The 15,367-nt window shown below is 43.7% G+C and overlaps 1 protein-coding gene across 7 annotated transcripts in view; it reads left to right on the top strand.

The window, feature by feature from the left end:
• The first annotated feature begins 7,582 nt into the window (after positions 1 to 7,582).
• The window catches only part of RAPGEF2 (Rap guanine nucleotide exchange factor 2), a 200,351-nt gene continuing 192,566 nt past the window's right edge, over positions 7,583 to 15,367 (top strand). For all 7 annotated transcript variants that reach the window (XM_076336593.1, XM_076336588.1, XM_076336592.1 and 4 more), the window contains exon 1: positions 7,583 to 7,720. In XM_076336593.1, the coding sequence (XP_076192708.1) occupies positions 7,652 to 7,720 (69 nt within the window). In that variant the 5' untranslated portion in view covers positions 7,583 to 7,651. The remainder of the gene's footprint in view (positions 7,721 to 15,367) is intronic.

The raw sequence follows: 15,367 nt of genomic DNA, 5'->3' as shown, positions 1-15,367 counted from the left end.
TTTCCTAGCATTTACTGAACTTAAAGTTGATTCTATCTGTTTAAATTGGTACCTAGTACTTGTCACATTATGATATAGGTGTGAATGTTCTTTGCCAGGATATGTATGCACAGCACAGAAACATTCACTTAAGTTCACACCCACACATCCCCATATGCTTTGAACAGATCTAAACAGTGACTGAAGGATGAAGAAGGCTGAACCACATAAACATTATACACAATGACTATTAATTTCAGAGCAAAAGAATAATTTATAAAGGTTGTTAGGAAGCAATGTAAATGCAAATGCTTTTCTAATAAGTGACACTAATAATAGTGTCACGTTGGAACATATTTGTGATACAATATAGCGTGTTAAAGCGAGCGAGGAAGAGTGCGGACAATTTCTGTGGAAGATGGTGACAAGAGTAAAGGGGTGAAAACTGATGGGAATGCGGCATTCAGGGACTCAGTCCAAGGAATAGTTCTAGCATGGGCTGACTTAGCAGTGCAGTAATCAGTGCTTGGTGGCTGAGTGAGGACAGGCAATATGTGGAATAATTAATCAATAATTCATTATGGAAAAATGCTACCAGCTGTAAACTTAATTTGTAGAATAATGACCCGCGGTAATGCCGAAAGTTATAAATATATTCATATTTTCTGAAACAGCTAGTACAAACTGAAGCCAAACACTTCAATCATATATAATAAAGCTGACTTCTTTAAAAAAAAGGTTTCAGAGTTGTGGTGAATGGAGTTAAATCCACTTGGCAGCTGGTCACAAGTGGTGTTCCCCAGGGCTCAGTTTTGGGGCCAGTTCTGTTCAATATCTTTATCAATGATCTGGATGAGGGGATCGAGTGCTCCCTCAGTAAGTTTGCAGACAACACCAAGTTGGGCGGGAGTGTTGATCTGCTCGAGGGTAGGAAGGCTCTGCAGAGGGACCTGGACAGGCTGGATGGATGGGCCCAGGCCAACTGTATGAGATTCAACAAGGCCAAGTGCCGGGTCCTGCACTTTGGCCACAACAACCCCATGCAGTGCTACAGGCTTGGGGAAGAGTGGCTGGAAAGCTGCCTGTCGGAAAAGGACCTGGGGGTGCTGGTTGACAGCCGGCTGAACATGAGCTGGCAGTGTGCCCAGGCGGCCAAGAAGGCCAATGGCATCCTGGCCTGTATCAGAAATAGCGTGGCCAGCAGGAGGAGGGAAGTGATCGTGCCCCTGTACTCGGCCCTGGTGAGGCCGCACCTCAAATACTGTGTTCAGTTTTGGGCCCCTCACTACAAGAAGGACATTGAGGTGCTGGAGCGTGTCCAGAGAAGGGCAACGAGGCTGGTGAGGGGTCTGGAGAACAAGTCTTCTGAGGAGCGGCTGAGGGAAGTGGGGTTGTTTAGCCTGGAGAAAAGGAGGCTGAGGGGAGACCTCATCGCTCTCTACAACTCCCTGACAGGAGGTGGTAGTGAGGTGGGTGTCGGTCTCTTCTCCCAAGTAACAAGCGATAGGACGAGAGGAAATGGCCTCAAGTTGCACCAGGGGAGGTTTAGATTGGATATTAGGAAAAATTTCTTCACCGAAAGGGTTATTGAACATTGGACCAGGCTGCCCAGGGAAGTGGTTGAGTCACCATCCCTGGAGGTATTTCAAAGACATGTAGATGTGGTGCCTAGGGAGGGACATGGTTTAGTGGTGGACTTGGCAGTGCTAGGTTAATGGTTGGACTTGATGATCTTAAAGGTCTTTTCCAACCTAAATGGTTCTATGATTCTATGATGGTAGACAGTGAAAATTAGGCAATCAGTACAGAATCCTAATACTGAAAATAGCACATTTGGAGAGAAAGGTCTTAATAATAGAGTGAACCACAAATTTTTCTCTTATAAATATTTCACATCTTTGTTGAAGAATAAAATTCCTACCTCCTATGTGTTTCATTTTCCTCTCAGAGCTTTACATGTTTTATTTATCATTCTGCATGATCTATTAGATAACTTTATCATCTTCTAGTGTTTTATGAAAAGCAGTATCGTTGGATATTAATGACCATCTGGCTATCTACCATTAATACGTATGAGTTAAATTCTTTTAAAGACTTGGCCAGCTTTGAATAAATAGAAATCCTGTCTAGATTGACTTCCAGACAATTTCCCCTTTTCATACTTCAGCACAATCACGTAATGTTTGGCTTGTAGAAACTTCAAAAGATTATTTTAAACAATGCAATTACAGTTATTTTAGAATGAGTAATTTTGTGTTTACTTTTAGGAAATATGTTGGTTTAAAAACAAAACACCGAAACATAAGTTTGGGCTTTAATTTGTCCAGTAAGGAAAACTTCAAAGGCAGTGAATAAGAATGAAATATTTTTTCCTTATTTGGGATGCTATTTACTGAAATATAATATTTGAAATATATGTGACACTGATGATATAGTTCACAAAACTGTGTTATAATATACTTTCCACAGTTGGAATTGCTCCTATGTATATCCTGCCTGTATTATATTGTGGATGACTATTTGGAAAGTAGTAGAGTGCATTTTTTAACCTATATATCATTCAGAAAGTGTCATCTATCTGAAAGGGCCCTGTTTTTAGTCTGTCTGATACCTTTACCACTGCCTAGTGGGTATAATGCAAGAACCACCACAGGGCACCTCTCCTTGCTGGCAGTCTGTCCCGGAGCGCACCAGCACCGAAGCAGCGACTTGCTGCTGTGCGCTTTGTGCCATCCCACAGAAACAACCTCTTTCACTACACATCCTGATAATGACAAAAGATGCTATTTGACTGTTTCTATGTCCGTGGTTAATTTTCTGTTTAAAAAGCCTCAAAATGCTGTTAATGTTATTAGTAACAGAACTTTGCAGTGCTTTCCTTATGTCTCAGAATACTTTATCTAGGAACTTGAGTCGATACTTTTGTGCCTCTCTTCACAGGAGGAGAAGCTGAAGCAGATGATGTTGAAGCGAGGTCCTGAGCACCCCTTTCCCAGTGGAGGTACCAGGATAGGAGACTCACAATCATCTCCCATCATCTGAGATGATAAGATGAGAGATAAGGGGCACGCCTGTATCATGGTCACAAGCCCGAATGAAGCTTGTGTAGGTGTACCTGAGCTTACTTCAGAAATATAGGCTTGACCTTCAAGAGTTCCTGCGAGTTTGTTCAGTGTTCATACAGCATGTAGCATAGGGGGCCACCATCCCTTACTACGCCTCCTAGGTGCTGCTGCAATAGGGATTTCAGCCACCCTTCCTTTTGTCTGGGTACCTTGATCAGTGCAGCTGAAGGGAACACTGTGTGGGCTGTGAATTCCTCTCAGACGACCATGTAAATACTTGGACAGTCAGTTCATGCTGGTCCCTGAGCTGCCACTGCTAGTATTAAACTAACTAGTTAAAGCCGGTTTGCATACATTTGCAGCTACAGCAGAAGTCGAATAATATTCCCAAATGTAGCTATGCAAATAGTGGCAAATTCTGAATAAATGTATGAAATGCATTTTAGTAGTCAGAAATTCTTCTCTTTTTTCTTTTAAGAAAAAAAAAATAAAGACAAATTTTGCTTTATGCAACAGGCCAGGCTCTCTTTTATAACCTTTTGAATTTTGTACTGCCTTACAAGTATAAAAGGACCATAAACCGATGGTAAACATTCAAGAATTATTTTAGCACGGACTGTGTTAACTCACTGGTATTTTTCTATCCTACCCTCCAGTTCAGGGGCACAGGGTGGTGGTTGCATACTGTGCCTGTACACTAGTGATCGCTAGTTGACAAATAGCCACATAACTAGAGGATGTTGTGTCAAAAAACCTAAAAAACAAAAAACCACAAAGAAACAAACAAACAAAAAACTGCACGCCCTTCATCATGTTGTAAAAGATGATAAAAACTGGAGTTGCAAATGGTAGTAATCCCATCCACGTATAAATCCCAAAAGATGAGAGGCAGCATTCTTGGAAAAACATTGCCATCCCAAAAGACAGAGCATAGAGGCTAATCTTGTTCAAAGGAGATCGTTTCCCCTTGGTAGTGGCCTTCCTTGTACCTGAAATAATTCATCTGTGACTTAAAATCCAATAAAATTGGCTTCTGCCCAGCCCAATGGGGATGGCTACAGTTCTCAAGGTCAGCTACGGAGTGGTTCGCCAGGCCGATACCTCCGTTCCCCTTTACTGTCCGCTCCACGAATGGTTATGAAAGTAACTTTTTATGGTTGCTGAGAAGGTGCCAGGGGAGAGCTGGGAAGGAGATGGGCAGTTCTGAGGGCTGGAGCTCGGCCACATGAATCTGCTTCAGCTGCCATGGCGTCTCCAGAAGAAAGATGAAGAGGAGTGTTTACCCAAAGAAAGGGGATAAAAGGACATCCATGGGTTTATATCCATACCAACTGTATATAATTTACTAAACTCCCCAAAGCGGCAATGTTCTGTTTCCCTACCAGGGCAGACTGGCCTGTCCTGAGCAAACCAAGCATTTAACCGTGGGTGACCGATAACTGGTGTCATGAATTAAATGCTGTGTGGCTAAGTCAAGTGCAAGCCTTTGAAAGTGAGAGTATCTTTTTAAAAATGAGGGTTAGCAAATGAACAAAGAGCTCACAGAAATGCTGAATTTGTTTCCTTGGCATTTTAGTAACTGTTTGACCTGACCATTTCAATTTATCCCTTAAAAGAAATAGGAAGGCAGAAACTCTGTATTTCTAAGGCAAAATACTTTTCTAAAATACTTTAACACAGTGCTTAGTTATAGCTATCCAAAAGGATATTATGCTGAGCTGTCATATTTTGAGTTGCAGCCTTTTCATATTGCTGAAATATCAATACTGTATGTACTGCATGTAATGTACGTGGTTAACTCTTGGTTTCCTAGTGTCATATGAGGTAGGAAACCTTTGTAATGTAATAATGTGACCAGTGCAAACACACACACACACACACACACACACACCCCCCCCCATCAATTGTAAATCAGGCTGGGTAATGTAGACTGAGGTATAACCAAAAGGCAAATGCAAAATGAAAGGTAGATTCTGGCACGTGTGTGTATTCTAAAATATACTCATCTGCTGTTGAAATTAGAAAGCAGGAAAGACAGTAAGACTAACAGAATGTGAAAGTTGCAAAAAACGTTCGACACTGTAAATTGTATTTTGTTGAATATTTGCATGAAAAATAGGGGTTTTCAGTGATAATCGCATGTGTTCTCTAATAATTATTTTCCTTGCTCTCTATGTTGATGATTACTTGCTGTTTTTTCTCTATTCAGATGTAAGAACTATTCTAATTTCAGCTAGAAAAAAACAGCACAAAGGACAGACTGGTATCCACTATGGAGAATACAAACAATCAGAAGCATCTGCGTTATAGAAATACGTTGCTTACAGACACTAAAAAAGGTGTAAGTGCAACACATCCTTAAATATTATTAAGAAATTGTTGAGTGCATTTGTACCTAATTCTTTAGCTTTCATTCATTCCCATTTCTAACAATTCATGCGGCGTGCGATAGGCCTTTGACATGCATCTATAACCATCGAGATTTGTGACACTGATCAGAGTACAATCGGAGCCCCCAAAATCCCATCGGCTGAAGTTAAATATCGCTGTGAATCACAGGTATTGTGTTACCAGATAACACAACAAAAATTAATCAGAGCAAAACACGTCACTTGATGCTGTTACAGCTAATAGGTCTGAAATGAAAGATAATTGCATATTAAAATAGAGTGGGTAGCTCTGTTTTGATGTAGAGATAGGAAGATGTCAGGCAAGCTAGTCTTGCAGCAGGAGGGAATGGGTGCCCTGAAGAGACCGAGGAGCGGAGCCCAGGAGAGCATTCTTCGCATTCCTGCGGCACTCGCCCTATACATATGCCCCACAAAAAAAAGGAATCATAGCACTCCGGGTTGGTAAGCTGAGCTTCAGAAAAGCTGGCACTTTCCTATAGCTGCAGGCTTGATTAATTGGAAGAAACGGTACTCTCCGGATGATGAGTGCTAGGCATATTTACAACTGTTATTTTTTAGGGCAAAGGACATTACATTTTCAATCTGTTAGTTAAAGAAAAATAAATAATCCCCCATAAGGACTACCAATAAGCACCGACAAGCAAGATGTAGTCGGGGTGTGGAGCCCTCCCTAGTCTTTTTCCATGGTCTGCCCAGAATTATCGGTATTAGCTGCAAAAATATTTTGCTGACACATATGAGCAGGATTAGCCCAAAGAGTTACCTTTGTTAATGAACCATATGTAGAGATTCAGTAGGTTTAGTAGATTGCTGCCTGAAGACACAGCCTGTTTGAGAGCCACGTATGTCTAAAAGCGTAAGATTTTGTCTCCTGAGACCGGCAGTGTATGTTGGGTAAGGGAAAAAAAAAAAAGGTCATTCCTGTGATTTTTTGCAAATAAAAAACACAAATAAAAATTACACTACCTTAGTTGTGGTTAAAATGTGTAAACCCCTGCTAGTGACTGGAAATCAAACGGATTTCTTAATGTTGACATCGTTTACATTGTGTGATCCATATCAGCAAAGGGTACACATCGCTTGTAAAAGCAAATATATTAATAGTATTACACTGCCGTTAATGGCATATTAATAATACTTGCATGATTCGTATTTGTCAAGCTGCTGTTGAGACGTGCTCGGTGTCGCAGTAAACAAAGAAAATCAGCCATGTTGCAAGACCTTTATTCTTCAACAACTTAAGTTCACGTGAGAAGAAGCAGCCCCTAGATAACCCCCAGAAAAGTGTTGAATTAAAGATTTCACACCCTTCCCTTCCTCGTTTTTGTCCCCTGTAGCAATGACAGAGGGGACAGCCGGCTGATAGGGATTACTCGAGAAGAGTGACAACAGGTGGCCTCCCCAAAGCAGGGGAGTCACTGGATCCACCAGACCAAGTCTTTCGGCCCCCCCCCCCCCCCTCGTGTCCAGCCTGCTCATCACCCATCTCCATGGGATGCATCACCGAAGCTGTGATGATGCGCGTCCCTCGGGACGATGGCGATAGCCGGTCAGTCTGCTTTTTTGGGGTTAAAAACGACGGGGATGGCTTCCCAGGGCGGTTGGGGGGGGGGGGGGGGGGAGGATGATGAGGCACCGCTGCCGAAGCCGGGGGGGGGGGGGGGGGGCGGGACGCCGGGGGCCGCGGCCGGCGGGGGGACCCCGCCGGCCGCGGCCCCCGGCGTCCCGCCCCCCCCCACCCCCCGTCCCGCCCCGCCCCGCCCCCCCGCCGCTCCGCCTCCCCGAGCCAGCAACTTCCCCGTCGCCGAGGCGGGCGCGGAGCCCCCCGTCAGCCCGGATGGGAGGAGGAGGAGGAGGAGGAGGAAGGAAAAGAAGAAGAGAGAGGCGGCGACGGTGGTGCCCGGGGGGATGCGGCGGAGCGGGCCGGCGGGAGGCGTAGAGCCGGTTAGAGAGGGAGCGCCGAGCCGTTGTCGCCGCCGCTACCGGCGGGGCTCGGCCGCCGCCGCCGCCTCCTGCTCCGGGCGGCGGCGCTGCTGAGCCCGCGGTGCCTCCGCGCCGCGCCGCCTCCCATCTCCTCGCCCAGCGCTCCGGCCGCGCAGCCCGCAGCGCCAGGCCGCGGCCGGCCCTCCCCAATCCCCTCCCCGGGCGGCGGCGCCGGCGGAGCCCGGGCAGGCGGCGGCAGGCGGGAGGGGCGCGATGGCGTCCTACGTGGATAACAGCTTCCGCCAGGCGGTGATGAAGAACCCGGCGGAGAGGAGCCCCCAGGTAGGCGGCCCCTTCCCCCCGAACCCCGCGACACCCTCCCGCCGGGAGGGGGGGGGGGGCCGCCCCGCTGCCCTCCGCGCTCGGCGGGCTGCCTCCGCCAGCGCGCCCGCCCCGCGCACCCCCGGCCGAGGGCGAGCCCGGGAGCCTCACGGCCCCGCTCCCGGGGCAGCGGAGCGGCTCAGGCGCGGGTTTCGCCCCCACCCCCGAGCCCCCCAGCGCTGAATTCCCGGGCGGCAAGCTTGCGGGAAGGGGAGAAATGCATTAACGCGAACAACTTTCCTTCTCCCCGATTTTTGGGGGTGGGGGGTGGGGGGGTGGTGGAGAGGGAGAAACGCCAGCTGAGTTTATTTTGAAGGTTGCTTCCGGTAAAAGAAAAAAAATGCACTTGGAGTATAATTTTGGGGGTTTTTTGTTTTGTTGTTATCCCGCAGTATGCTGTGGCTCTGGATTTGAATTCAGTCCCTACTTTTACATAGCTGGCTGGAGCTGGCAGCGCTGTTTCATAATGTTGGGGCTGAGGTCAGTGGTATTCTTGGCAAGTCCTTGCTCTCCAAAGTAGGGTGAAATCCTTACACAATGGCACCAGGGAGGAATTTTTTAGATACCTGCGCCGGGCTCCTGGAGCCCTCTTTGTCGGGGGAGTACGTGAGTTGAAGCTGTTTGTAAACATAATTGCACTTGGAGAGGCTAAGAAAGGTTAAATTGGGGACTGGAGTACGTATAGAAACATTTTGACTTAACATGACCTGAAAAACAACTAAACTGAATGGGTTCCTTCTGCTCCCGAACGGTTGCTGCAGTGGCTGTTGCTGCCAACTGTCTAAAGACTAATAAGCTTTGCACTGATCCCCACATCAAGCCGCAGTTCAATAGCTAATGATACAAGGAGTTACTTTGCTTGGAGTTGTAATGCCATCTGTCCTATTTTCTAAAGGCTTGCCCTGCTCTCTGAGCAGTCCCTGTGTTCTGGTTTTGGGGAAGAGATGGTATTACTGATTATTTTGGCAGGCGGCTGATTGGCTGGTGACGTTTTCAAATTGGGGGCAAAGAGGAAACCTTGACTTTCGGTCGGCACCCATAAGTCATTCCTCCTACTATAGATACGTCATTGTGGTAATGTTATTTTTATCCTCATGCTCATGGAATATGTGTGAGAAAATAAAAACTCCCATGGAAAAACATACCGACTGCATAGGCATCGTATTTAGCATGTCTTTTTTGCAAATCTTCCTTTTTTTTTCTTTTTGTTTAGAAAAAACCCCTGCTTCTGGAATGTGTTTTTGTGGTGCTAAAGTTGTTTCTCTGTCCTTGTTTGACCTTTTCCAAATGTCTGTTTGCCTTCAGTGCTGGACCCAGCCCTTCAATGTGTTGTGAAAGCTGAAGGAGGCCGAGTGCTCTCTCCTGTGGAGGATACTCTCTGCAAACTCGTAGCGAGGTCCCTTGTGATGGTAGAGGTGTAGATTCTAGCCAGGGGAGCCTGCTGGAGGTGTCTGACCTCGGGAGATGGCTATCGAAGGATGGTCGGTTGTTCAGGAGGAGGGACACCAGCAGATGCTCAGAAACCGGTCGGTCAGGTAGTGGGGCCACCAGGCTGGGCTTGGGGGACGACGCTTTCCCTGTGACATGATCTGTGCTGTGTGAACTGTTAAACTTTCTCCTGTCCTTGCCGGTTGGCCCTGCTCTCTAGAAGGGATTTAAAAAAAAAAAAAGGCAGAAAGTAAGAAATGACACAGTGAAGAAATCGGTCCAAATGCAGGGATAAAGCTGGTGTGAAGGGCACGGAGCAGAGAGCTAAATCAGGAACACCAGGGCTGCGTTAATGCTGTGAAACTTCCCGAATCAGCAGACTGGAAGCCTGCTGTGGCAGTCACCACAGGAAAAGAAACCCACCCTTAAATCCATGAAGCTGACACTGGCCAAAATAATCCACAAATAAGACCAAATTTGTGGGAAACATAATGTGTTGTTAGCACTGGAAATAGTTGAAACCAGTGATCAGGCGTGCCCTCCTGTTGCTGCTGGGGAGAGCAGGGCTTGCAGCAGAAAACTCGGTTGGCGTTTTTGTTGAACGGCTCATGTTAAATTGTGTGTGTTGAGGAGTTTTCTAATGTTGGTGCTCTGTTCTGGAAATTCAGTTTTATTTTACAACAGTATTGGAATTTGAAAGAAATATGCTTATGCATATCGTTTTTCAGTCATTAAGTAAAATTAAAAAAATGTTTATATAGAAGGACACAAAGACCTTGTTTTTTCTTCCTCCCTTAAAGTAACTTTTTATTGCCTCTTTACTTGTATTTTCCTTTCCTTGCTACCCTATCTCATAAAGATAGTTACTTAATTTTGGCTTTTGAGAAGTCATGAGGTATCTTTAAAATTGAGTGAGGGTTGGAAGGAGAAAATATATTTATTGTATTCATGTCAGTACAGGAAATAACAAGAGAAGTATGTTAGTAGCATATTTGTTTCTTACTTGCATTAACAAACTCACTGGGGCCCAGCTTCTCCCAAATCATGAGGAGGTAAATACGCATTTGACGTTACCGTTCGCCCTGGATTGTCGTGGTGCAAATTTGGCAAAATGACTTCACTGCAGGCTCAGAGGAGAGGAGTGACAGTAGGATAGCCAGCTCGTATTTGTATGTACAGCTTTGAGAACTGCTAGATCTGATACACATTGTTGGAGAAAGCAAACTTAACTTTGCATGAACTTCTGTAGTGCAGAAGTGTCTCGGTAATTTTGGACTGGACTGATTTTTTTTTTTGAGGCAAACAGTATATTCTGCAATTGCTTTGGAAAATTCTTAGCTTCGTATCTCTTTGGTGTATCCTCGCTTACAGAGTTTTTCTGAATTTTGTGCATTACAACTCAGCACTCCGTTGACTAAAGAAGCTCAAAAATAAAAAGAATATGTGCATGGACTGTACTTTAACATGCCTGTTGTGTAACAGAGCTCTCCTCTTTAATTGCTTTATTAAGCTATTCATTTTCTCTTTGAAGACGTGAACTAGGAAGTTAATTTAACTACTTTGGGGAATCTAACTTCTAAATGTTCATAAATTACAAATGGCTTTATGCCCTTAAGCTGTGAGTAATAGCGATCTATTTTTTTTTCTCCAAATGTTGTCTTATATGAAGTGTTATAGCATTAAGTCTTTTCAAAACAAATTCTTATTGGCGTCATAGGCCATCTTAGAAAGTGTGCAGTTTTATACTGGTGTAGCTTAATCTGAAAAAATAGGTCTGCTTTTGTTTTCAAACAAGAGAAACCGAGCCCTAATATCTTTCTTTATCCTAACAACTCATTTGCGTGGCATGGTATGTGAATAACTAGTTACCTCAGAAACTCCGCATACTAGTTCACTGTTTTCATGCCATGTAGTGACGTCTGCAGGAAGAAATTTTTTTTTTTTAACGTATACCGTATATATGTTAGGTGCCTAAGGTTTTCTTCTGGAAACTGCCGGTGTGCTACATTGAGCCAATTCAGTACGGCAGTAACGAATAGCAGAGAAGTAACAGCATCAGACCACATCTTAAGGGGAGAGAGGAGAACTGTGCAGTAGGCCTTAGTTTGATACTAGTGCGTCATTTAATGTCAGAAGACATCTAAACAGGATGCTACTGCTGAGCAGATACTCCCTTCTCAAGCACTCGAGAGGAACAGTGGTTTAATTATAGGATGTACCTATGCTTTTTCCAAATAAACTCTCAGCTTGTTCGTGTTATTTTTATACTTGTGACCACTGATAGCATGATTGTGTGCAATCTTCAGATAAGCCAGAAATGAACATTTCCTTCTTGCTAGAGTGATCTCTTAGCAAATAAATACGAGGCAGTCTAGTTTCATGCAATCATAGAAAATAAGCGTTTTACGTGTGAGTCTAGCATAAAGGACTATACTTAGTCTTTAAATTCAGGCTTATTGTGTGTATGTATATCAAATACACCAGAAGACTAAACTTACCGTTTTCAAAAGAGCTTATTTGGGATTTCTTTCATTTGGAAAACAAGTATTTTGGAGCTTGAGTTTTGGTTTCAGGTTTTTTCACTGCCAACATGCTACCGTGTTACCATCTTTTTGATGCTAGTATTTAAAGAGGAAGATAACCCCTGTTATCATGCTACTAACAGCAGTATAATGCTGAGAACTGGTTCTGTTGCTAAATTCTCCTGCTGGTTCTTGGTGGCCCTGAAAAGTGTAGGACTGTGACAGCTGATGCCTGATATTTGGCTGTATTACATCGTTATATTGGACTTGCCATCACGCATCTCAGGGCTTTGTAATGTGGTTATTCAGGAGTAGCTTTAGTTTGCGAGGTTTGGCATTCTGTTCTTTTGGGGGGAGCCCGTTTGGCCAACGAAATGAGATTCCTAACTGCGCTTCCCATGGCGGTGTTCAGGCTTTCTGCTGTCTACAGTAACTAATTCTGAAGTGTGGGCATGAGCCTGTTAGGTTTCGTGTTAACATTGTGAGCGTGGTTAGTAACACAGCTTAATGAAGAAAGGGTATTGCAAGTTCTTGGTCCATGCACTTTCCTCTTGCTTGGCAGTTGGCTTGAAGTAAAGTTGCCATCATAAAGTCAGCTGTGAGGGTAGTTGGTCTGAGCAAAAAAAGCTCTCCAGATGCTGCAGCGTTTTGGGAACTTGTTCAAAATAGTTCACATCCCCAGAATGTGTCTGATGAACTGTAAGATAAGTGGTGTCTTTTGGTGTCTCTTGGGCTGTAAGTGGGAGAGATGGATACAGATAAACCAGAAGAAGTTATAATAGACGTGTATATATAGACCTTTGGCCATAGAGGTTTTTTCTTGCTGTGTTTCAGCACTTAACTAGAAGGATAAAAAACCAAAGTAACTATTTGGAAAAAGTGAGACCTTTACCTGGCAAAGCAAGTAATGAATTTGTTTAGTACAGAAATAATATTAAAGAATGTATTTTTCAAGTAAGTGTACTTTTTTTTTGCTCATAATTTTTTCTCTCGAGCTAGTATAACTATGCAGCATAATTTCATGCCCAACAAACTTAATTGTATGAGTACGTCTTTTTGTGGCTGATAACTAAAACCGAAAACCCTTGCGTAGTTCAAGTTTTCTTGCCACCTCTCTAATCTCAGTCTGTCAAAGCAGCCCTGGAATGTCTGATTCTGAACTTCCACCATCAATTTTCATGTCCTTCCCAAAACTAAGGGCATGTATTGCAACAGGCTGCTCAGTATCCTGTTTGTTTTGAAAGAAAATATCTTTCTTTCTGAGTCTTTCTGACAGAGGGTGCATTTTCCCATAGCCGTTTGTATCTTTGTTGCTAAGAGCTTTGAGAACGGCGAGGACACTGAATTTTTAATTTCTTTTGCAGTAGCTCTCTCCTACCAGTCATAGGGCTGGTACTTTCTGCATTTGTAAATTTCTGTATCCTGTAGGAATATGAGTTTCACCAATGCTTGCAAGGACCTCCGTGTGATCAGGAAGCCTTCACCTACAGAGTAGAAATAGCCGACTTGAAGCCTTGTCCTAAACACTTGTATGCTTTCTCATTACATCAGAAGATTGCAGCTCGGTTAGCTGTATGTACCCGAGCCAATTTGAAACTAGGCAACTTGGAAAGTGAGGGTTTAACTGTAGCATCGATAAGCTCTGTGTAATTTCCTACTTGATTAATTATCTGTTCGGTGGAGTTTGCTTTTGATTTCTGCCCTGCTGTGGCTGCAGAAGTGTTTGCACTGGGTTCAGGCTGGGTCTGTTCCTGTGAGTTGTGAGCATGTTTTTGACAGCCTTGTGGACATGCTCTCCTGCACTTAAAAGCTGGGAGCATAACAACACTGCCTTGCCTTTCCCTGGCAATCTTGCCTAGGAAAGTTACTAAAGTGAGCAGTGCTGGGCCTGAAGCCCAGGGATCTTCTACTCAGCCCAAGCTTTTTCTGTCTACTTGCCTCTTAACGTGCTGTTCAGACGTAAGAGCGTGTGTCTGTCCCCTCGGTGGTGCCAAAGGGACAGCACTGTCCCACCCGTCCTCACTCACCCCCCTGGTGAGCCGGGGGGGTAGCCAGTGGTGCTGCTGGGGAGGCTACGGTGGAAGAGGGTTATCGCAAGGCAATACGGATTGCCGTGGCTAGGCCTTCCCTTCTGCTAAAGCTCGTAATAAGCAAAATCTTCTGTTGAACTTCTGCGACAAAAAAGACTGATAGTTCGTTCTTGTCTTGGGTGTAAAAGCGTTGATCAGCAAAAGTAAATGGCGCACAAACATTTTTCCAAAATCATGTTTTTCCTTAGTAGGAAGATAGTGTTGCATGGGTTATGAGGTTATTCATGGAAAACACTTTGTACCTGGAAAAAAAAGGAAGATTTAAATGTAATCTCTGAAGATGCTTCGTTTATTTTATGCTTATTACAATAGAAGTTAGCTAAGGTTTTGTGAAAACAGTTATTGTTTCTTGAATTCCATTATTTTTAAAAATCTGTATGCTTAAAAGTCTTTAAAATTCTGTATACTTCTGTGAATTATTGAGTGGTAGCTACTAATTCGTTCTGATGAATTGCTGATCTGATTTTGATAGCTTTTTTCCCCTAAATCAGAATGCTGCTACTTAATCTGTTAGCATGTTTCAGGAATAACCATACGTATACTGAACAGTCATTGTAAGAACTTTGACTTCCTCATTGAGGGTTTTTTGTATCCTCATGAGAAAATATATTTTGGCTTGTGTTTTGGGAACTTTCCCACAGTAGGAGATCTAATTTTTGCGAGGTATTGTTTGGGAATTCAAAAGGAGCGCTGGCAGAAAGATAGCTCTACAAAGATGCTTTGTGAAGGGCGGCTGAGCCTGCGCGCCTTGTTTGCTGCAGCCAGTGTTGCAGATTTAATTTGCTGGGTATATTTTGCGTGAAGGGATGTATTTGAATAAGTCTCGAAATGGAAGTGGTGCTCCGCTTCCCTTTTTCTGAAGTTGGTGAAGTTGACCGCTTTTCTTGAAAAGGGAGAGAGAGGAGCCCTACTGCAGTGCTTTTCTTACAGCTTTGTTTTGGAGTTAAAAATAGCTATTTGTTCTCTCTGGGTACCTCTGTGTTATGCCCGTATATCTTTAGATGTATTTCTTTGTGTATCTCTGTCTTGTCTGACCTGAATAAAAGTGATTTAATAGTTGATTTTCAGCAGTTCTAAAGAATCCTGGCCAACAATAACAAGCAGCGTGTATATCATTACCTGATCAAAACACTGAAGGAATAAGATAAGGTTAAAATATTTAAATGTTCTTGGGGGGGGGCGCGGGGAGCATGAGTTTACTTTTCAGCACTGATAAAAATTGAAGGAATTTTCTTGTATTAATATTTCTATGGATAGCAAGATTTCCCCATTTTTCTCTTATTTGTATGTGTTCTGATAAACACAAGCAACACAATGAAAATGCATCTGGTATCAGTGTAAATTACCTGGGAAAGTGTATTAAGTTTCATGGAATACACATTGATCAAGCGTACCTGTTGCTGACTGTCTTTACTAGGCTGTTTGTTTCTGTTTGCTTGCTTTTTGTATGTCTTAAACTTAAAATAAACTTGGCTTAATAAATAAAAACGTTTATTTCATAGCTATTTCTGGTTTCCAAAGGGGAAGATGGATCCTGTTCCCTATGGGATGATGCTTTAAAATTTTTG

This window comes from Aptenodytes patagonicus, chromosome 4, assembly GCF_965638725.1.
Source record: "Aptenodytes patagonicus chromosome 4, bAptPat1.pri.cur, whole genome shotgun sequence".
NCBI lineage: Eukaryota > Metazoa > Chordata > Aves > Sphenisciformes > Spheniscidae > Aptenodytes > Aptenodytes patagonicus.
Note: the sequence above shows the minus strand (reverse complement) of the source record. Positions and strands in the feature narration are given on the sequence as shown.